Consider the following 22,549-nt stretch of genomic DNA (forward strand, 5'->3'; position numbering starts at 1 on the left):
CCAGGGCAAGGTGACCGGACACATGACCGAATACAAAGTGTAGCTATTCCCTCCGCAAGGCAATCAAACAAGCTAAGCGTCAGTATAGAGACAAAGTAGAGTTGCAATTCAACGGCTCAGACACAAGAGGTATGTGGCAGGGTCTACAGTCAATCACGGATTACAAAAAGAAAACCAGCCCAGTCGCGGACCAGGATGTCTTGCTCCCAGACAGACTAAATAACTTCTTTGCTCGCTTTGAGGACAATACAGTGCCAATGACACGGCCCGCTACCAAAACCTGTGGACTCTCCTTCACTGCAGCCGACGTGAGTAAAAAATGTAAGCCTGTTAACCCTCGCAAGGCTGCAGGCCCAGATGGCATCCCCAGCCGCATCCTCAGAGCATTAGCAGACCAGCTGGCTGGTGTGTTTACGAACATATTCAATCAATCCTTATCCCAGTCTGCTGTCCCCACATGCTTCAAGCGGGCCACCATTGTTCCTGTTCCCAAGAAAGCTAAGGTAACTGAGCTGTGGAACAGGCAGTGGAAGGTGGAATGGGGTGTCTAGCTTGATCTGAGGCCGAACAAGAGCTTTTGGAGTGACAGGTCCGGAATTTTCTTTGTCTTCGAAGGCCCGCGGCGGAGCTCGACATTGCCTTCTGAAAAGCGTTCGGTTTACACGGCGAATATCTCCGGCTCTGATTTTATTTGATACATATGATAATAACATCATAAAGTAGGTTTTTTCAACCGAGTTTTATCAGTTTATTCAACGTTTATTGGGACTTTTGGAGTTTCCGTTCTTTGCGTCAAGAGAGGATGGGAATGTTAGCAACCTTGGCTAGCATTGTGGCGCGAATTCGACAGAAGAAATGGACATTCTAAAACCAAACAACGATTTATTCTGGACCAAGGACTCCTTGTACAACATTCTGATGGAAGCTCAGCAAAGTAAGAAAACATTTATGATGTAATTTCGTATTTCTGTGTAAAATGTTGACTCCTATTCTCCGCCGTTTTGGTGAGCGCTGTCTCACAATAACGCAAGCTGTATGTTATGTTAAAGTTATTTCAAAAAATCTAACACAGCGGTTGCATTAAGAACCAGTGTATCTTTCATTTGCCATACAACAAGTATTTTTATGTAAAGTTTATGATGAGTTCTTTGGTCAGATTAGGTGAGTGTCCAAAATATCTCCGGAGATTCTGGTGAATCGATGCTACGTATTCACAATGTATAATCAGGATTTGTAGCTCTAAATATGCAAATTTTCGAACAAAACATAATTGTATTGTATAACATGATGTTATAAGACTGTCATCTGATGAATTTGTTCAAGGTTAGTGATTAATTTTATCTCTATTTTGTCGGTTTTGTGCAAGCTATTTTTGCGGGGAGTAAATTGCGTTGTGTGTTTGGCTACTGTAGTGAGCTAATAGAAATATATATTGTGTTTTCGCTGTAAAACACTTAAAAAATCGGAAATATTGGCTGGATTCACAAGATGTTTATCTTTCATTTTCTGTACACCATGTCTTTTTCATAAATGTTTTATGATGAGTATTTATGTATTTCACGTTGCTCTCTGTAATTATTCTGGCTGCTTTGGTGCTATTTGTGATTGTGGCTGCAATTTAAAACTATGATTTATATCTCAAAGATGCACATTTTCGAACAAAACATAAATGTATTGTATAACATGTTATAAGACTGTCATCTGATGAAGTTGTTCAAGGTTAGTGATTAATTTTATCTCTATTTTGTCGGTTTTGTGAAAGCTACCTATGCGGTGGACACATGGTGAAAATATTCAGTTGTGTGTTTGGCTATTGTGGTTAGCTAATAGAAATACATATTGTGTTTTCGCTGTAAAACATTTTAAAAATCGGAAATGATGGCTGGATTCACAAGCTGTTTATCTTTCATTTGCTGTATTGGACTTGTGATTTCATGAAAATTATATTATATGATATCCCTGTCCCGTTAGGCTAGGCTATGCTAGTCAGCTTTTTTGATGAGGAGGATCCCGGATCCGGGATGGGTTTTAAGTAAAGGTTTTAAACACTGGAATGGTAGATGTGCAGAAGATGAATGTGCAAGTAGAGATACTGGGGTGCAAAGGAGCAAGATAAATAAGTAAATACAGTATGGGGATGAGGTAGTTGGATGGGCTATTTACAGATGGGCTATGTACAGGTGCAGTGATCTGTGAGCTGCTCTGACAGCTGGTCCTTACAGTTAGTGAGGGAGATATGAGTCTCCAGCTTCCGTGATTTTTGCAATTCGTTCCAGTCATTGGCAGCAGAGAACTGGAAGGAAAGGCAGCCAAAGGTGGTGTTGGCTTTGGGGGTGACCAGTGAAATATACCTGCTGGAGCGCGTGCTACGGGTGCAGCTATAGTGACCAGTGAGCTGAGATAAGGCGGGGCTTTACCTAGCAGAGACTTGTAGATGACCTGGAGCCAGTGGGTTTGGCGACAAATATGTAGTGAGGGCCAGCCAACGAGAGCGTACAGGTCGCAGTGGTGGGTAGTATATGGGGCTTTGGTGACAAAACGGATGGCACTGTGATAGACTGCATCCAATTTGTTGAGTAGAGTGTTGGAGGTTATTTTGTAGATGCCATCGCCGAAATCAAAGATCGGTAAGATGGTCAGTTTTACGGGGTATGTTTGGCGGCATGAGTGAAGGATGCTTTGTTGCGAAATAGGAAGCTGATTATAGATTTAATTTTGGATTGGAGTTTCTTATTAAGGTAATTTGTGTAATTGATAATTATGATAGAGTTAATAGTTCTTTGACATATTTGTAATTTGAACCAATAAGAAGAAAGAAAGAGCTAGAATAATCCATCAGTGCAGACAGGGAGACAGTGAGACATTTAGTCAATATTTGGAACAACCCATATTTGACACTGACTGTTATAAGAAAGAGCGACAGACAGATAGTAGAAAAGGCAGAAGGAGAGGGGCTCCTCCACCCTATGCTGGGCCCTATGGAGACATTGATGGCTTGGGAGTATTAGGAAGGGGGGGGGGTGCAGGAAGTGAGCAAGATAGAGAGAGAGCAGAAGGAATTTGGGGAGTGAGGAGCAGGAGACCTGGAGAGTTACGAAGGTTAGAATCTCATAATAAGCCAGGATTGAGAGAAGATAGAAGTGACACAGAATAGTTAGATGACGATGAGAAGATACCCCAATTCCCACTCATAACCTTATCCAACCCCAGAGCTGGGGACGGAGCATAACCAGACACAATAGAAGTCTATAGGGCATGGACACAGAGGGATGAGGCAAGGGCATTAGAAGGAGTCGCACATCCTAAGACAGGAATAGGGAGATTCAGAAGAGTTTTGGTACAAGGATAAGTTGCCCATACTACCTACGTCATTGTTTAGATATGCAGAAATATTGCTACATGGGCAGAGCCATGTATCAACCGGAGGGATGGTAGATGGTAGAAGTAATTAGACAACACTTTGTAGCATACGGAATAACTAATTATTTCAAATCAAATCAAATCAAATGTATTTGTCACATACACATGGTTAGCAGATGTTAATGCGAGTGTAGCGAAATGCTTGTGCTTCTAGTTCCGACAATGCAGTAGTAACCAACGAGTAATCTAATCTAACAATTCCACAACTACTACCTTATACACACAAGTGTAAAGGGATAAAGAATATGTACATAAAGATATATGAATGAGTGATGGTACAGAACGGCATAGGCAAGATGCAGTAGATGGTATCGAGTACAGTATATACGTATGAGATGAGTAATGTAGGGTATGTAAACATAAAAGTGGCATAGTTTAAAGTGGCTAGTGATACATGTATTACATAAAGATGGCAAGATGCAGTAGATGGTATAGAGTACAGTATATACATATGAGATGAGTAATGTAGGGTATGTAAACATTATATTAAGTGGCATTGTTTAAAGTGGCTAGTGATACATTTTTTTACATCAATTTCCATTATTAAAGTGGCTGGAGTTGAGTCAGTATGTTGGCAGCAGCCACTCAATGTTAGTGGTGGCTGTTTAACAGTCTGATGGCCTTGAGATAGAGGCTGTTTTTCAGTCTCTCGGTCCCTGCTTTGATGCACCTGTACTGACCTCGCCTTCTGGATGATAGCGGAGTGAACAGGCAGTGGCTCGGGTGGTTGTTGTCCTTGATGATCTTTATGGCCTTCCTGTGACATCGGGTGGTGTAGGTGTCCTGGAGGGCAGGTAGTTTGCCCCCGGTGATGCATTGTGCAGACCTCACTACCCTCTGGAGAGCCTTACGGTTGTGGGCGGAGCAGTTGCTGTACCATGCGGTGATACAGCCCGACAGGATGCTCTCGATTGTGCATCTGCAAAAGTTTGTGAGTGCTTTTGGTGACAAGCTGAACTTCTTCAGCCTCCTGAGGTTGAAGAGGCGCTGTTTCGCCTTCTTCACAACGCTGTCTGTGTGGGTGGACCAATTCAGTTTGTCCGTGATGTGTACGCCGAGGAAATTTAAACTTACTACCCTCTCCACTACTGTCCCGTCGATGTGGATAGGGGGGTGCTCTCTCTGCTGTTTCCTGAAGTCCACGATCATCTCCTTTGTTTTGTTGACGTTGAGTGTGAGGTTATTTTCCTGACACCACACTCCGAGGGCCCTCACCTCCTCCCTGTAGGCCGTCTCGTCGTTGTTGGTAATCAAGCCTACCACTGTAGTGTCGTCCGCAAACTTGATGATTAAGTTGGAGGCGTGCATGGCCACGCAGTCGTGGGTGAACAGGGAGTACAGGAGAGGGCTCAGAACGCACCCTTGTGGGGCCCCAGTGTTGAGGATCAGCGGGGTGGAGATGTTGTTACCTACCCTCACCACCTGGGGGCGGCCCGTCAGGAAGTCCAGTACCCAGTTGCACAGGGCGGGGTCAAGACCCAGGGTCTCGAGCTTGATGACGAGTTTGGAGGGTACTATGGTGTTAAATGCTGAGCTGTAGTCGATGAACAGTATTCTCACATAGGTATTCCTCTTGTCCAGATGGGTTAGGGCAGTGTGCAGTGTGGTTGCGATTGTGTCGTCTGTGGACCTATTGGGGCCAATTGGAGTGGGTCTAGGGTGTCAGTTAGGGTGGAGGTGATATTGTCCTTGACTAGTCTCTCAAAGCACTTCATGATGACGGAAGTGAGTGCTACTGGGCGGTAGTCGTTTAGCTCAGTTACCTTAGCTTTCTTGGGAACAGGAACAATGGTGGCCCGCTTGAAGCATGTGGGGACAGCAGACTGGGATAAGGATTGATTGAATATGTTCGTAAACACACCAGCCAGCTGGTCTGCTAATGCTCTGAGGATGCGGCTGGGGATGCCATCTGGGCCTGCAGCCTTGCGAGGGTTAACAGGCTTACATTTTTTACTCACGTCGGCTGCAGTGAAGGAGAGTCCACAGGTTTTGGTAGCGGGCCGTGTCAGTGGCACTGTATTGTCCTCAAAGCGAGCAAAGAAGTTATTTAGTCTGTCTGGGAGCAAGACATCCTGGTCCGCGACTGGGCTGGTTTTCTTTTTGTAATCCGTGATTGACTGTAGACCCTGCCACATACCTCTTGTGTCTGAGCCGTTGAATTGCAACTCTACTTTGTCTCTATACTGACGCTTAGCTTGTTTGATTGCCTTGCGGAGGGAATAGCTACACTTTGTATTCGGTCATGTGTCCGGTCACCTTGCCCTGGTTAAAAGCAGCGGTTCGCGTTGTGTTTAAATAAGCACCAGGGTAGACAGAAAGCAAGTTAGAGGAAGGATGGTAGAGCAGGTTAGGAAACACTGCAGGTTAGGATAACTACTTAATGGCCTAGAGGATAATTACTTAATGGCCTAGAGGATAATTACTTAAAAAAAAAAAAATGTTTCTAGAATATCCACTCCAACATTTGGAAATGGACTTCATTGAACTATTCCGAAGTGAGGGATAGAAGGGGTGTTTAACAATAATAGATAAGTATATTAAAGGGGTGGAAGCATTCCCAACTTACTTGGCGGACACAATTATGGTAGTTAATAAAATATTAGGTCAAGATATTATCCCTAGAGTTGGTTTACTAGGATCTATTTCTTTAAATAATGGATGACATTTTAGCTAATCAGGTAGAACTAAGAGAATGCCAGAGGTAGGGACCAGAACAGGTAGACATAGAAATTGCAGAACACATGAGAAGACCTCTTGACGCTATGGGTCAGAATTTTTTCTTCTTATTTTTTTTCTTAAAATATCGTTCCCAAGGTAAACGGACATTTTCTCTGGCCCAGATCGTAGAATATGCATATAATTTACAGATTAGGATAGAAAACACTCCAAAGTTTCCAAAACTGTCAAAATATTGTCTGTGAGTATAACAAAACGTATTCTGCAGACGAAAACCTGAATAAATATAGCCCGGAAGTGATATTTTGTTTTAAAAATCTGGGTTTCCTGGACCGTCTTTCTTCCATTTAAAGGGGTATCAACCAGATTCCTTTTCCAGTGGCTTCCTCGGGCTGTGACCAGGCTTTAGACATAGTTTCAGGCTTTTATTTTAAAAAATGAATGAGATTTTTCAAAACTAGTCAGGTGTCCTCCGAATAGTTCCTGCGCGTGCGAGAGGAGCTCTCCATTTTCCGTTTGTCTCTTAATGAATAGGTTATGGTCCGGTTGAAATATTATCGATTATGTTTGTTAAAAACAACCTGAGGATTGATTATAAAAAACATTTGACATGTTTCTACGACCATTACGGATTCTTTTTGGAATTTGTCGAACGGAACAAGGCTTTGGTTTTCTGAACATAACGCGCAACCCAAATGGCGTTTTTTTGTGATAAAATAAATATTTATCGAACAAAAATAACATTTGTTGTGTAACTGGGAGTCTCATGAGTGCAAACATCCGAAGGTTATCTAAGGTAAGCGATTCATTTTATAGCTTTTCTGACTTTCGTGACCATGCTAACCAAGCTAATATAAGGCTAACTGTTGTAGCATTGATTGCTACACTCACAAAAGCTTGGATTTCTGTCGCTGTAAAGTATATTTTCAAAATCTGACACGATAGGTGGATTAACAACAAGCTAAACTGTGTTTTGGTATATTTCACTTGTGATTGCATGATTATAAATATTTTTAGTAATATTTTTTAAACTGATACGTTTGGGAATTTTGCTCTTCCTTTCAGGACCGGAACGAGGCTGTAGTTTTCTCAACATAACGCGCAACCCAAATGTCGTTTTTTTGTTATAAAAGTAATATTTATCGAACAAAAATAACATTTATTGTGTAACTGAGAGTCTCGTGAGTGCAAACATCTGAAGATTATCTAAGGTAAGCGATTAATTTTATTGCTTTTCTGACTTTCGTGACCATGCTAATTTGGGGCTAGCTGTTGTAGCATTGATTGCTACACTCACAAAAGCTTGGATTTCTTTCGCTGTAAAGCATATTTTCAAAATCTGACACGATGGGTGGATTAACAACAAGCTAAACTGTGTTTTGGTATATTTCACTTGTGATTGCATGATTATAAATATTTTTTGTAATATTTTTGCATTTGGCGCCTTGCAATTCTAGCGGTTGTTTAGGAAAGTGATCCCGTAAAAGGGATCCGTAGCGCAGAGAAGTTAACCAAACCCGTATCTCAAAGATTTTATGCCCAACAGGAGAACTACAGAAAGAGATTACACACAATATTTGGGTCTGGGTCCAATCACTAAAGAAAAAGGACTGAAAGCAGCTACGGTGGGAGGGGCCATACTAAGTGCTCCTGGTGACAGCCTTTGCGGTGAGAATAGCTGAAAGAGCTACCTGGGTTCATGTCACACATTACAAGAGGGTAAGACACACTGACACTGTCGAACAATCACAGAGTTAGGAGAAGAACCGAAAACCAATACGTTTCGGGGGTTACCTCTCTAATGACGATTCCCTAACCCGCCCTATCGTCCCTGTGTGTACTACTAAAAATCTAACACCTGCCTCAGACCACTAGAACAGCTGAGTAATCTAACACCTGCCTCAGACCACTAGAACACCTGAGTAATCTAACACCTCCCTCAGACCACTAGAACAGCTGAGTAATCTAACACCTCCCTCAGACCACTAGAACAGCTGAGTAATCTAACACCTGCCTCAGACCACTAGAACAGCTGGGTAATCTAACACCTGGCTCAGACCACTAGAACAGCTGAGTAATCTAACACCTCCCTCAGACCACTAGAACAGCTGAGTAATCTAACACCTGCCTCAGACCACTAGAACAGCTGGGTAATCTAACACCTGGCTCAGACCACTAGAACAGCTGAGTAATCTAACCAGGCCAGGGTTTGGGGATTGACAAGTCAATGAAAGAGGTAAAAATGACTTCCTTAGTTGTTAATTTTGAAAATGTTCTGTCTTAACTAGTTTAACTTGCTATTACTCTAACCTCGTGGACAAACTGACACATTTCCATGTTTGTCAAAAACAACTTTATACTGAATGAGGGGCTTTGATTTGAAGCGCAGTTCGGCGCGAGATTACCGTTTGACCCGATGACATGTTTTTACGCACACGCTTCAAATAAACCAAATTGTATTTGTCACATGTACCGAATACAACAGATGTACAATTCACCATGAAATGCTGACGAGCCCTTTCCCAAAAATGCAGTTAAAAAGTAAGAAAAATAAGCTAAATAAAACAAGGCAATAGTAACACAATATAATAACAATAATGAGACTATAAGGAGTATCAGTACTGAGTCAATGTGCAGGGGTACCAGGTAGTTGAGGTAATAATGAGACTATAAGGAGTACCAGTACTGAGTCAATGTGCAGAGTACCAGGTAGTTGAGGTAATAATGAGACTATATGGAGTACCAGTACTGAGTCAATGTGCAGGGGTACCAGGTAGTTGAGGTAATAATGAGGCTATAAGGAGTACCAGTACTGAGTCAATGTGCAGGGTACCAGGTAGTTGAGGTAATAATGAGACTATATGGAGTACCAGTACTGAGTCAATGTGCAGGGGTACCAGGTAGTTGAGGTAATAATGAGGCTATAAGGAGTACCAGTACTGAGTCAATGTGCAGGGGTACCAGGTAGTTGAGTTAATATGTACAGTACATGTAGGTAGGGGTAAAAGTGACTAGAGATTACATCTCCTCATCCAGGGAGTGCACACACACACACACACACACACACACACACACACACACACACACACACACACACACACACACACACACACACACACACACACACACACACACACACACACACACACACACACACACACACACACACACACACACACACACACACACACACACACACACACACACACACACACACACACACACACACACACACACAGGGAGGGAATGTTGTGTTTGTTTAATATTGTTTTAGGACTATGAAAATGTACAAAAGGACTAGCCCATGGAGAATGAGAACAAACAGAAATCACTAAATGGGAGAGGAGAAATGACTCGAGACAGTGTTGTTTGACTCACTGACCATGACTCATGAGTTATTCTTACCTTTGATCTGTAGAAAAGTCTCCCTCTCTAAACCATATAGGATATTCCATAGACTTGTCACTCTTCATGCACACACAGCTGGGTACAGGGGAGGCTGGTCTCTCCTGCTTGATTGGACTTCAAAACAAGAGAGACAAACATTACATCTCTCATCTACTTCATCTAGTTCAGATGGGGAAACATAAGAAGAGTTCCATTCTTCAATGCTATATATCCATTTTCTGAAACGTTTGTAAATTTGCTTTAATTGTTTGAAGAAATTATGAAAGAGATGATTTTGTGTTTTTCACTAGCTAATCAAGGCATGGGGTTGTTCAATGGCATACCTGTATTTGTTCAAAATCTATTACTTGATGGTTTCATTTCAGAGGGACAAATAATAATGTTGTTTTTTTCCACAAATTGCGATATACCTGCCTCACTCTTAAATGTGACCACCGTCTGAATTTTGTCTTATGTAGCAAAATTTGAAAAGGTGTTTTTTACATTGGATAAAAGTAGAGACTCAGGGCTAGAAAATGGTATATCATACACTACAGTTGAGGAACAACGGGAAAGTAATTCTGCTTTGAACATTGATAAACTTGTAACCTCACTTTTGAGAAAATGGCCTTTGAATGTTTGGTACCAACTGGAGAGCTCTTCTTTGTCTACAGGACTGTTACTTTGGCAGATAATGTCACCCATCTAAATAAATAGTTATATACAACTATATATAAAAAGACAAGTCACACTCTTATTAAAGTAATGTGTGTTGTTTTTGATTTATGTAAGTTTCGTTGTTTGTTATTCTATAAATTGTTAATTTTATGGTTGTAAGTGGTAAGATAAACTAGAAGATTTTATATTTTGCCATTCTGAGTAATTACTACTTTAGTAAGGAATTACACATTATTCAGTACTACTGCAGTTGCTACATAATTCCAATAGATGGCAGCATAAGACCATAAATTACATTTCAGAAGATTAGTTTAGTTTTCTCCCTGGATACACCACCACTCCCCCTCACAGGAAAACTCATGTGCGCTTCTTTCTGTCCCTTTCCACACTGCTAACGCAAGAGGAAGCACTGAAAAAGCATTTAACAGATTACTGTGAAGTAATATAATGATGATTATCAATAAGCCTGAACATTAATTTAGTCATCTCTGGTCGAGAAAAACATATTTTCCATGTACATTCATTGTAAAATCCATCAACCAGCATCGACCTGCTCTGCCTTATCCCGCTAGTAGTCAACTCAGCCACGCTAAAAAGCTTGTGTCATCACTCTGCCTTCTCGAGGGGCATGTTGAGGTAAATGTGCTTCTGTGGGTACTACATAACTCATTCGTGACACCTGCTAGGCTCATAATCTGAGGTGGCAACTGTGTCAGATCTACAAATCAATGAGCTAGACCTATCCATCTGGTTTGCAACTCAGTGAACCTGCACAGCATTCGCTCAATTCGATGCCTACAAATGAAAATTTCGATGGATATCAAATTACCCAGCAGCCATTTAGAAACAATAAGTTGTCAAAAAAAGTGTTGCTCGATAGAACTAATAGGGTGAAAAATGACCTAAAATAAGGCCTGTTTTTTAGCCATTACTAAATCATAAGGGATCATCTTCGTCTGAAGAGGAGGTGTAGCAGGGATCGGACCAAGACGCAGCGTGGTTAGAATACATTCTTCTATTTATTGAAGACGACAACGAAGAACACTATACAAACTACAAAATAACAAACGTGGCAAAACCGAAACAGTCCTATCTGGTGCAGAGAACACAAAGACAGAAGACAACCACCCACCAACCCCAACACAAAACAAGCTACCTAAATATGGTTCCCAATCAGAGACAATGACTAACACCTGCCTCTGATTGAGAACCATATCAGGCCATACATAGAAATGGACAAACTAGACACACAACATAGAATGCCCACCCAGCTCACGTCCTGACCAACACTAAAACAAAGAAAACACAAAAGAACTATGGTTAGAACGTGACAGTACCCACCCCCCAAGGTGCGGACTCCGACCGCACAACCTAAACCTATAGGGGAGGGTCTGGGTGGGCATCTGTCTCTGTCTCTGGCGCTGGACGTGGACCCCACTCCACCATTGTCTTTGTCCACCTCCTTAGCGTTCTTTGAGTGGCGACCCTCGCCGCCGACCTTGGCCTAGGAACCCTAACAAAAGTCCCCACTGGACTGAGTAGCGCCTCTGGACTGAGGGGCGCCTCATGACTGAGGAAACTCCTCCGGACTGAGGGACAGCTCCGGACTGAAGGGCAGCTCATGACTGAGAGGTAGCTCATGACTGAGAGGTAGCTCATGACTGAGAGGTAGCTCATGACCGAGGGGAAGCTCATGATCGAGGGGTAGCTCATGACCGAGGGGTAGCTCAAGACTGAGAGGTAGCTCATGACTGAGGGGCAGCTCAGGACTGAGAGGTAGCTCCGGACTGAAGGACAGCTCCGGACTGAATGGCAGCTCCGGACTGAATGGCAGCTCATGACTGGAGGGCAGCTCATGACTGGAGTGCAGCTCATGACTGAGGGACAGCTCCGGACTGAAGGGCAGCTCATGACTGAGAGGTAGCTCATGACTGAGAGGTAGCTCATGACTGGAGGGCAGCTCATGACTGGAGGGCAGCTCATGACTGGAGGGCAGCTCATGACTGCAGGGCAGCTCCTGACTGGTGGGCGGCTCTGGCGGCTCCTGACTGGCGGGCGGCTCTGGCGGCTCCTGACTGGCGGGCGGCTCTGGCGGCTCCTGACTGGCGGGCGGCTCTGGCGGCTCCTGACTGGCGGACGGCTCTGGCGGCTCCTGACTGACGGACGGCTCTAGCGGCTCAGGACAGACGGGCGGCTCAGATGGCGCTGGACAGACGGGCGGCTCAGATGGCGCTGGGCAGACGGGCAGCTCAGATGACGCTGGGCAGACGGGCAGCTCAGATGGCGCTGGGCAGACAGGCAGCTCAGATGGTGCTGGGCAGACGGGCAGCTCAGACAGCGCTGGGCAGACGGGCAGCGCAGGCGGCGCTGGGCAGACGGCAGACTCTGGCCTGCTGAGGCGCACAGTAGGCCTTGTGCGTGGTACCGGAACTGGTGGTACCGGGCTAGAGACACGCACTTCAAGGCTAGTGCGGGGAGCAGCAACAGGGCGTACAGGGTTCTGGAGACACACAGGAGGCTTGGTGCGTGGTGCCGGAACTGGTGGTACCGGGCTGGAGACACGCACTTCAAGGCTAGTGCGGGGAGCAGCAACAGGGCGTACAGGGTTCTGGAGACGCACAGGAGGCTTGGTGCGTGGTGCCGGAACTGGTGGTACCGGGCTGGAGACACGCACTTCAAGTCTAGTGCGGGGAGCAGCAACAGGGCGTACAGGGTTCTGGAGACGCACAGGAGGCTTGGTGCGTGGTGCCGGAACTGGTGGTACCGGGCTGGAAACACGCACCTCAGGGCGAGTGCGTGGAGGAGGAACAGGGCTCTGAAGACGCACAGGAAGCCTGGTGCGTGGTGTTGGCACTGGTGGCACCCCGAAAATAATATTAAAAAGTTTGGTCCTCGGATACAGAGGTTAAACACTTAAGATACCGTCCACCTAGTGAAATGAGGAGAACCGGACAGAGATAGCCAGCCTCCGTCAACGAGAGAGGGAGAAGCCCTCCACGGGATTTAACAGGTAGAAGAAACAACCGGGGAGCTCCATCAGTCCACAAGAAATGCAGGCAGCCGGTGATGATTTTGTGGTAGCTAGGATAACTACGATGCTGCTGGTATAGTAGCTAGCTAGCTTGCCTAACTGTACCGGCTAGCTAGCAGGTCGTTCGTCTGTACGTCATCTCGAGGATAATGACGAATCCGGTAAACCACAAATTGAAACAAGGATAGCGAGTGAAAAGGATCTGGCTACACTCATACTGTCCCTGACCGTAAAGCAAAAAGCTAATTGAACATTAAACTTCGGCGTTTCAACACTAACAAACTCCGCCGTTATTCCCCAAGTACACCTCAGCCTAGTGATGGGTCGTTCGCCAATGAGTCGGCTCTAAGAGCCGGCTCTTATAGGTGAACGTTTTGAGCCGACTTGCATATCAGAAGAGCTAAATCTATTTATATATAAAAAATAATAATTAAGATATGAATAATCAAAAGATTTAAATGAATAGAATTAACTAATTCAAAGAACGAAAAAAAATAAAAACAATATAGGCCTAAATGCTCAAGCGCACAGTCACGCACTTAGCAGCCGAGGAGAGAAAGGAAGGACAGCTGTGAAAACAACAGCTGGAAAATGAGACGGAAGCACAGAAGAATTTGGATGCATTTTAATAATGTAGACAATGTTAGATCACAGTGTAGAATTTGCCAAAACAAAATATCATATTAAGCCGGTTCTATGCACAACCTACACCGGCATATGCAAACTGTGCACCCAACTGTGAAGCAATCTGTAGCGGAGCTTCGAGAAACTAGCGGGCCTGCTAGTGATAGTGGTGGAGCCAGCACCTCCACACGTGGGTATGTATCCACTCAGTCAAGTAGGCCTACTCCACGACCTGATGTAGACAATGAAGCCATAGGCAGAACTTTACCGCAATCATGACTAGGTCGGTTGGCGGGAAATAAAAGTACAGGCTTTTTAACTTTTATTTTATCAGGAAGTCAAGGTCTCTTTTACAGATGAGCCCTGATTTACATAAATTACTGAAAATACACATCAATATAAATACAAAATGCAAGCAGAAAGAAAAAGCCATAAAAAACAACACATTCATCAGCAATAAGGTCCTCCAACCGCTTTCTGAATTGCCCTAAATTTATTTTACATTTTGAAGATTGTTCCACAAATAAGGTGCAAGAAAACGAAGTTGATTTAGGCTACCTAGAAGAGAACAAGTTAATTTCCAGAGTTAGCCATCCCTGAGACTGGGTGTGGTAACTCGTATGTCTTAAGTTTGTATGATGTCAGGTACTTTTTGTAAAAGGGCTTTATATATGAACATCTAGCAATTTATCAACCCTCGTGACATCAAATAGGGCCAACCAACTTCTCTGGTAAAAAAAAAGTTGGAAAGATGCGAAAGTTGTCGGGAAAACGTATTGGTTAGCAATCCACAGATCATTGGGCAAGACTGCGAGAAGATGACGTACGGCGTAATGAAACACGTCACGATGTGTAACCAACAGGGCATTATGCCGCGTTCAGGTGCTAGTTGGAACAAGGAAACGGACATTTCGGACTTGCTAGTTGAACGCGGGATGTGTATAACTCAGTGGTGGGCCGTCAGGGCCAGCAAGGCCTTCTCTGCTGGCCTAAACATCATCAGAATATAAAAAAATGTAAAATATATTTTCCCACAAATATGTATTAAGTTATTCCCCAGAGTAAGAGTTATACTCTTCATTTCATAGCTTTCCTCTTGGTTGCACTGCTTCCAGCCCCAGGTTGAGATTTGGAGGGCTGGTCTTTATGTTAGATCTTTTATCCAATGATATTCAGCCATCATGTGTTGCCAGGGGTCTAAAATCTGCCCTCAGGCCTTCAGAATCAACAGTGCGGGCGCTTGTAGCTTAAAGTGAATGGAAATGAAAATTTAGTGTCAACCAATCAGCTTTAGAGTTGGCTATTGTACGCCTGCTGGCTGGCTCCAGTGTTACACAGGAGCCAGCTAGCAGGCGTAGTGCGTGCACGTCTTTTGATTGGATTACCAATATTGAGAGGCAGGTCCCATGGGCAGGTCTATGCAGATCTAGGAAACTGAATTTGATAAACAAATTAATTTGCGTACTACTAAGCTGTTTTTTCAACCCACAATGGCGGAAGGAGGAGAAGATATCGATTTGGTCGAGGATATAATTATAACGGCATTCTCAAGACGAACTTTTCAAGAAAAGTTAGACATTGTAAGGAGAGGTCGCCCGACGCCGACGCTACAAAGCCTGTCACAGGCGGGAAAGGGGTTCGTTCGCTCGCCACTTTCAAAGTTCCAACTACGAGCGCTATCAATGGCTCACAGGCTCCTACAAGCAATGGTGCTTTTGAAAACTTTTGGGGACACCCGAGTGGATCTACAGCTCAACGAACAAGCGCGCAGGGCAACGGAGCTGCACAATGAAAAGGTGAAGAAAAATAGGGAAATATTGAAAAGACTCATTGATTGTGTCATGTTTTTGGGTAAACACTGTTTACTAAAAAATGTCAATTTTTGTCAATTTCAAGGTGACGCAACGCCTGGTTATACTGCGTTTCTGTCTAAATGTATAGTGTCTAGAGCCATGGCATCATAATGATGGTAATAAGAGGTGGATTAATTCGGGTGGGACTGTGTAGGACCTCACTGAAGGCCCAGGCCCCAGGCCCACGGCACGCCACTGGTATAACTACAACAAGTTAGCAAGTCTGACATTTCCGAGTTTCCTAGTTTCGACTAGGACATGAACAAAGCTTAGTGTCAGACTCAGAGCGCGCATGAACGTCTCCCAGACAGTCCTTTTGTTTGTCCAAGCACGAATTTGGCTATGTGTGGTATGCCTTGGCAGACGCGAAAATCTTCAGATAACATGACAGAACTGCATAGTCATAGGCCTATTCGTCTTGTCTGTAAATAATTAGACATACAAAAGAAAACCATGTGTGTGAAAGTCGTAAATATGTTCCATTGATTTACCGCAACAGTCCTCAAAAAGCAGTCTTAGTTGTCTCAGACATTCCGCCACTGTGCGGAGTCTTGACACTGTCCATGTTATATCGTAGTATTTAATCCTAGGAATAACACTACCGTTTTGACACGGGATAAGTGTGGTGTTCATTCCCGGTAAATGAGAATAATTCTCTCCCTGTTCAGTAGGCGTATGTTTTACACCACGCCGCTGGCGCAGGTGTATATTCAACTCCAACAAAGACATTTCTAGCTGTCTGATTCCATGTAGGCACGCAACACAAAACAATTAGGCTAACACGCATTCAAATAGCCTAGCACAAAATGTGGTAGACTATACATTTCATGCAATGTAGAACAAAAAACATTCAAAAAAATGATCAATTTCCCACAGAGGTGTGTAATTGTCAGTTTGAATAGGCAGTGTCCTTTGCGCATCACTGTAGCCTAGCCCAGAGTCCACTCAGCCGTTATCGGTTGTCTCATATCCTCCGACTGATTTCCTCAATCTCTTTGAGAAGTAAAACTGTGTCATAGAACAATCTTTTCAGGTCTATCAACTAGGGTTTTCCGTCCCTACTTACAGTCTTGTTCCGCTAAGCATCTTGTCCGACCGCATTCCTATGTCGCAACATTATTGGCGTCAACTCAACCATGGCTATAATTGTTTTTCTGAGGGATATAAATAACAGCAGGCGGCGTGACCGTTACGCAAGGGCATTTTTTTCTCTTCAAATGTTTGATATATAAACCACTTGAAAATTACAGTTTTGGGGCACAATGCCTATCAAGGTTCAATTTTAGCGGGCCATCACACTGGGAGCAAAAGAGCTGGTTTATAAAGCACACATGAAACAGAGTAGGCCTAGCCTAGATCTTATTCCCATTTTGCAGAATTCCCTGACTGTAGTAACTTTTAGTAACTTGTTGGTAAGTATTTTTTAATTCTGTGTTAGAGTTTGTTCACTGAGGAGTTATGGCACATGTAAAAAGGAACTCTGCAATTTGACACCCAACAACCCTATAATCACAGACAGACATAACTTTGACAAGGTTTCAGTGGTGCAACATCTAGCCAATTTGGTCATGACATATCAATCTCAAAGTAAAATGGAGACATCTCTAATTTGACAATCTGGAGGAAAAGAGACCATAATTATCATTTTTTTAACAAAATATTTAATTATTTGGTATGAAGTTACAAAAATGCTGTTATGACAGACAATGTAATCCCTTAGACTACTATGAGTGAATCTCAACTGAATCTTAATATCTCCCACCTAACAGCTAGAACCAATGCCTTGGAAGGCAGTGCTACAGCTAGAACCAACACCTTGGGAGGTCCCCAGACCAGGGGTGTCAAACTCATTCCATGGAGGGCCTAGTGTCTGCTTTTTTTTTTTTCTTCCTTTCAATTAAGACCTAGACAACCAGGTGAGGGGAGTTCCTTACTAATCAGTGACCTTAATTCATCAATCAAGTACAATGTAGGAGTGAAAACCCACAGACACTCGGCCCTCCGTGGAATGAATTTGACACGTGCCCTAGACCAGGGTTTTCCAAACTCGGTCCTGGGGACCCCCCTGGGTGCATGTTTTTTTTTTTTTGCAGCTGATTCAAATAATCAACTCATCATCAAGCTTTGATTATTTGAATGTGCTGTTTAGTGGTAGGGCAAAAACCAAAATGCGCACCCAGGGGGGGGCCCCAGAGCCAAGTTTGGGAAACCAATGCCCTAGGCAATTCCAGTCCTCGAGGTCCTGATTGGTGTCACAGTTTTGCCCCAGCTAACACACCTGACTCCAATAATCACCTAATCAGTTTAGAATGCAATTTTATTAATCACCTGTGTTTGCAAGAGAAAGAGTGTGACACCAATCAGGCCCCCGAGGACTGGAGTTGCCCACCCCTGCTCTAGACGGACACCTCTTCTGACAGGCCAGCAATAAATAACTGAAAGATGAAAAGCATGACGATCCATCCAAGCTCTGTCTCTTATCTGTTAAACACAGGCTTCTATTTAACTGCTATACTACACGGTCCAAAGTGTTTCTGCTTTCCACTTTCTATCTTAATTCTGAGGAGAGAGAGGTGGAGACGCAGGACGACCGACCAAGTTTGGATGTGGCTGGGAGGAATCACATGGCTCCTCCTCGACCACAAAAGTGTGAGGCGTCTACTGCGGTCGCTCCCGCCGGTGACCCTCTGTGTGAAGGCGACAAGCCATTAGCCTGGAAACAGACCAGAGGTGGCAAGTGGGGGAAAGGAGTACTCCACTGCTATAAACAGCTCTACTGTAACTCAATGGCCATGGACTGACAGAGAAAGCGGATAGGGGTGAATCCTAACGTCTGCTTAAGTCAAATTTTTACTTATAGTGATGCATTGATGTCAATTAACAGATGAGGAAGATTTGACTGAAGTGGAAGTTAGGATTCTACCCATAGTTATTAACATTGGGAGCTGTTGGTTTTTAAGAAGATGTAGTCCACAGCTATAAAGAGCACTACTGTAGCTCAATGGTTAGGGTCTGATAGGGAGGTCGGGTAGCCAAGTCATTCCTTTTGGGAGATGATGCTTTTTAATTACTACGGTTTTGGTATTAATCTCATTTGTCATATGATGGGACTTTGAGCTCCGTTTTGAGGTTTTCGTGAAACTATGGAACTCGTTTGCGAAGCAGCACACACAACTTTCAAGCACCAATCTCTAATCGATGCAATAGATGTTAGTTCTAGCTATAGTTTACAAATGAACAAATGAAAAATATCCTCTTAAAGCTATCTCGAAAAAGCATGCAGATGCTCGTCTTTTCCAGTCCTTTCAGAAAGACTGCTACAGTTCACTGTTATAGTACATGCACACACGTTAATTAATAACAATTAATAAATGAATTATTCATTCTAGAGGTGACAAGGTCTCGGGTCAGTTGTGAGATTTGGCATGATGAACTAGGCTATAAGGCACTTGAGGCATGGTAGTGACAAACAAAGTTCCAGTTCACAGGCCAATCACATCACTGAAATGTAATAGACAGTCCAACCAGATCACTGTTGACATACAGACCCCACCCTGTATTTGGGTCTTGTAAATGCAGCAACAACAAAAAAGGTGAGTCCAACATATTTCTGAAATGAAAAAGGAAATGGAATAATTTTTTCTCTCCAAAAGAATGCAACTAATCCCTTTAACTTGTAATCTTTGGTTAAAAAAGGAAGCAAAAACAGGCGCCTACTATACGTCATGTTGCTGCAATGAAAGGGGGCTAAAACGTTAAAAAAACGACACAAAAAAACCCCTTGGTGGTTCACATCACTCACGATGGTTCTTAATCTTCAGCATATCTCTCCATCCATACTCCATCGCCAATCCCATCCCCTTCCTCTCCACCCCTTCTCCTCTCATAGTTCGTCCCGTGTGGCTGTGCTGTCCAGAGGTGACTGGAGTACGTCAGAGTTCTGGGCCTCGCTGCTGATCTCAGCCTGCTCCTGGGTCTTCCCCGAGCGGGCCCGGTCCCAGTCCGTACGCACCTTCTCGTTGTCCCACACCACGGAGGTCTCTGTGTCGCTGATGTAGCCCGAGTCTCCTGTGTAGTGAGTGGGGAACACTAGCAGGGGCTCGGCCGAGAAGGCCTTCAGGTCCCGCTCCTCAAAGTGCTCCATGTAGTCCGAGCTGGAGAGAGGTAAGAGAGAGGAGATAAAGATGTCACGGGATACATTGAAAAGAGGAATGGGTGAATCCTTGATTCCTTTTGTCTTCTCTCCTTGCAGCCTCCTTAAACCGTGAAGGGGAGCTTCGAGAAGAGAATATCTTTCTCCTCTCATGCTCCCTTAGTTTCCTGCAGACACTTTGAAAAGGAGGCGAGAAGAGAGGATTCAAGGAATCCAGGAAAATACTTTTGAGATTTACCCGGAGAGACAGGCGACAGAAAGACAAAGAGAGAAAGCGTGCGACAGAGAGAGGTGAACTTACACAGGGTGTTTATTGAACATGACAGGGAGGAACTCATCTACGGGTAATATCCTCTTCAACGGCTCTGCCCTCAGCAGCTTCTGGGCTCCTTGTAATGACATCATATAGCCCAGCGTCCAATAGGAGTAGTCGGCCTCCACCAGGTTGTGTATATTGGGCACGGACTTCTCAGGGCGGTCCACCTGCATCCTCTTCCTGCCGATATAACTGGGAGGAGGAACAGTTGGGGAAGAGAAAGTTGAAGTTTACACCACATGGGAAGGGTAGACAGTAAGTGCGGAGTCAGCAAGCTAGAACGGGGGTTCTTAACTCTTAAAAGGACTGCTAACATTACAATTAACACTTAAGAACTAACCAAATACTGTATCATATGTCTGAGGGATCGGCCAGCGATATCCCAGGGACCAATGCCTGTCCGCGGACCAGAGGTTGAAAATCACTGACCTAGAATAGAGGATATCCCGTGTGTATAGTGGATGATATACAGTCTATGGAACAGTTACATCAGGTCCCAGTCTAGACCCTGGCTCTCCACTTCAGTCATCAGAACACAACAGTTATTGAATGTATCTCTGAGTGGAGCAGGCTAGTGGATCAGTATATGGAACACTCACATCAGGTCCCAGTCTAGCCCCTGGCTCTCCACTTCACTCATCAGGTTCATCAGGCGTCGCTTGAAGAAGACCTCGAAACGCAGATCGTCCTCGATCACCAGGGAACTCTTTAGACCCCGCTCTGCGATCTGAACACACACAGAGAAAAAACAGTGACCCTCACATTCAGAGGACGCAAAGAAACTTCTGTACACCATCTATACCTGAGAGTGACAGCCAGAGGTGTGTTCCAGGGTTGGGCTCAATTTAGAATTTTGGAATTGACTCCCAGTCAACTCATGAGTTGAAATTCGAACTGAATAGGCCACACCCCACAGGATTTTGAAATTGAGTGAAGTATAATTTAATTCAAAGAAATACCACTCAGTCGTAGAACATGAGAGTTTCACTGATAGGTCACACTTCCAGATACCAAAGACTATATCACTAGAATAGCCAATTATATTTCCACCAACCATTTTATTTCTTTGGCTTCTTTTTGAAAGCCTCAGGGTCAACTTGAGGGTTAAACTAATACTTTCTGGGAAATATTGTATTTTCCCCAAATTGAACAAAGTTTAGGTGATCCATGAAATATAATAACTTATTCACATACAGGTCAATGTTATTTGTCAATGTTATTCGCATACAGGTTTTGTTTTCCTTGACCATTCATTTTAAGAGTTTATCCCGCATGTTTGATGTTTTATGTGGAAGATGTACTGTAGAATAGAAGAGGCATTTGAATTTCATTGAATTAAATTCTATTTCCTTTAATTAAAATTGCAATTTTATATCCAGTTTACTACTTCAATTCAAATTCAGTTCAAGAATTGATTTGGATTTTGGAGCATCCTCAATAATATGATGAATTGAGCCCAACCCTAATGTATTCATTCGGAGAGAACCCTGTAGCAAAATTTAAAACAAATAATTAAAATCTGTGTTCTTATTGGACAAGTTCAGGTACTACCTCACCTGTTTCACAGTTTCTAAAAATGTTCTCCCTACTGAACACTACCCGGGCCTGCAGCTGCAGGGCTCACCTCTTTCCAGATGTTGTAGTGTGATAGGAAGCAGCCCAGCTCTCCCTTGGTGAGGGGCCTACCGTGGTACGGGTCACTGTAGCCTGGTAGCATGTGGATCCCCAGGGCATTGATCTCACTGATGTTCATCGCTCTGAGGGGGAGAGAGGGAGGGGCAGGAGAGAGGGGTGAGGGAGACAGAGACAAAGAGAGACACACAAATAGAGATGGAGAGAGACATAACGGGGTCATTTTGAGCGCTTGAAGATTTAGCGATATGACATCATAAACAGTGGGGCAACTTCTGCTGTGTGTGACGATGTCCCATCACTGAGTCTACCTTTAATGGTACAAGAAGTATATGACGTGCAGAGAGAAGAGTGCCTTCAAAAAGAGGTCAACTTACTTGCCGTCTACCGCTTGAATGACCTTGCAGGCAATCTCTTGCTCGTACAGAGTCCTCAGCATGCGATCCCGCCGGTCGGTCCGTTTCTTTAGGTTGATCATGAACACCTGCACACACGCAATACCTTACTTACTTAACCTTACTGTACAGTAGTGAGTCAATACATGCAATACCACATGACACCCACAGAGGGAGACATTTAGAGCTGAAGGGTACAAAAGAGACATTTTGAATTCTAGTGATAAATTCCAAAACGACAGCTACCCTTAGACACTCGGAAACAATTGGATAGGTGTATGAAATGTGGTGACAATTCAACCGATCCTACCAGAAGACATGGTGAAGCAATTGCCTTATTGCTTAAACCCATTAGATCCTTATACATCTTCAGGAGTGCCTAGG

The 22,549-nt window shown here is 43.8% G+C and overlaps 1 protein-coding gene across 2 annotated transcripts in view; it reads right to left on the minus strand.

Annotated features, from left to right (window-relative positions):
- Window positions 1-14,835: 14,835 nt before the first annotated feature.
- LOC139565329 (procollagen galactosyltransferase 1-like) overlaps window positions 14,836-22,549 on the minus strand; it is a 37,976-nt gene continuing 30,262 nt past the window's right edge. Inside the window, exons 8-13 of one of the 2 annotated variants that reach the window (XR_011672891.1) lie at window positions 22,148-22,254; window positions 21,763-21,895; window positions 20,738-20,865; window positions 20,479-20,567; window positions 20,124-20,330; window positions 19,685-19,823 (exon numbers count right to left, since the gene is read on the minus strand). Coding sequence is in view for 1 of the 2 variants with exons in the window: in XM_071385555.1 (XP_071241656.1) it covers window positions 19,553-19,823; window positions 20,124-20,330; window positions 20,738-20,865; window positions 21,763-21,895; window positions 22,148-22,254 (846 nt within the window). In the remaining variant the exon portion in view is untranslated. Of the gene's footprint in view, window positions 19,824-20,123; window positions 20,331-20,478; window positions 20,568-20,737; window positions 20,866-21,762; window positions 21,896-22,147; window positions 22,255-22,549 lie in introns of both variants that reach the window. The other variant, XM_071385555.1, reaches the window with a different exon arrangement.

The sequence above is a fragment of the Salvelinus alpinus genome, chromosome 36, assembly GCF_045679555.1.
Source record: "Salvelinus alpinus chromosome 36, SLU_Salpinus.1, whole genome shotgun sequence".
Classification (NCBI taxonomy): domain Eukaryota; kingdom Metazoa; phylum Chordata; class Actinopteri; order Salmoniformes; family Salmonidae; genus Salvelinus; species Salvelinus alpinus.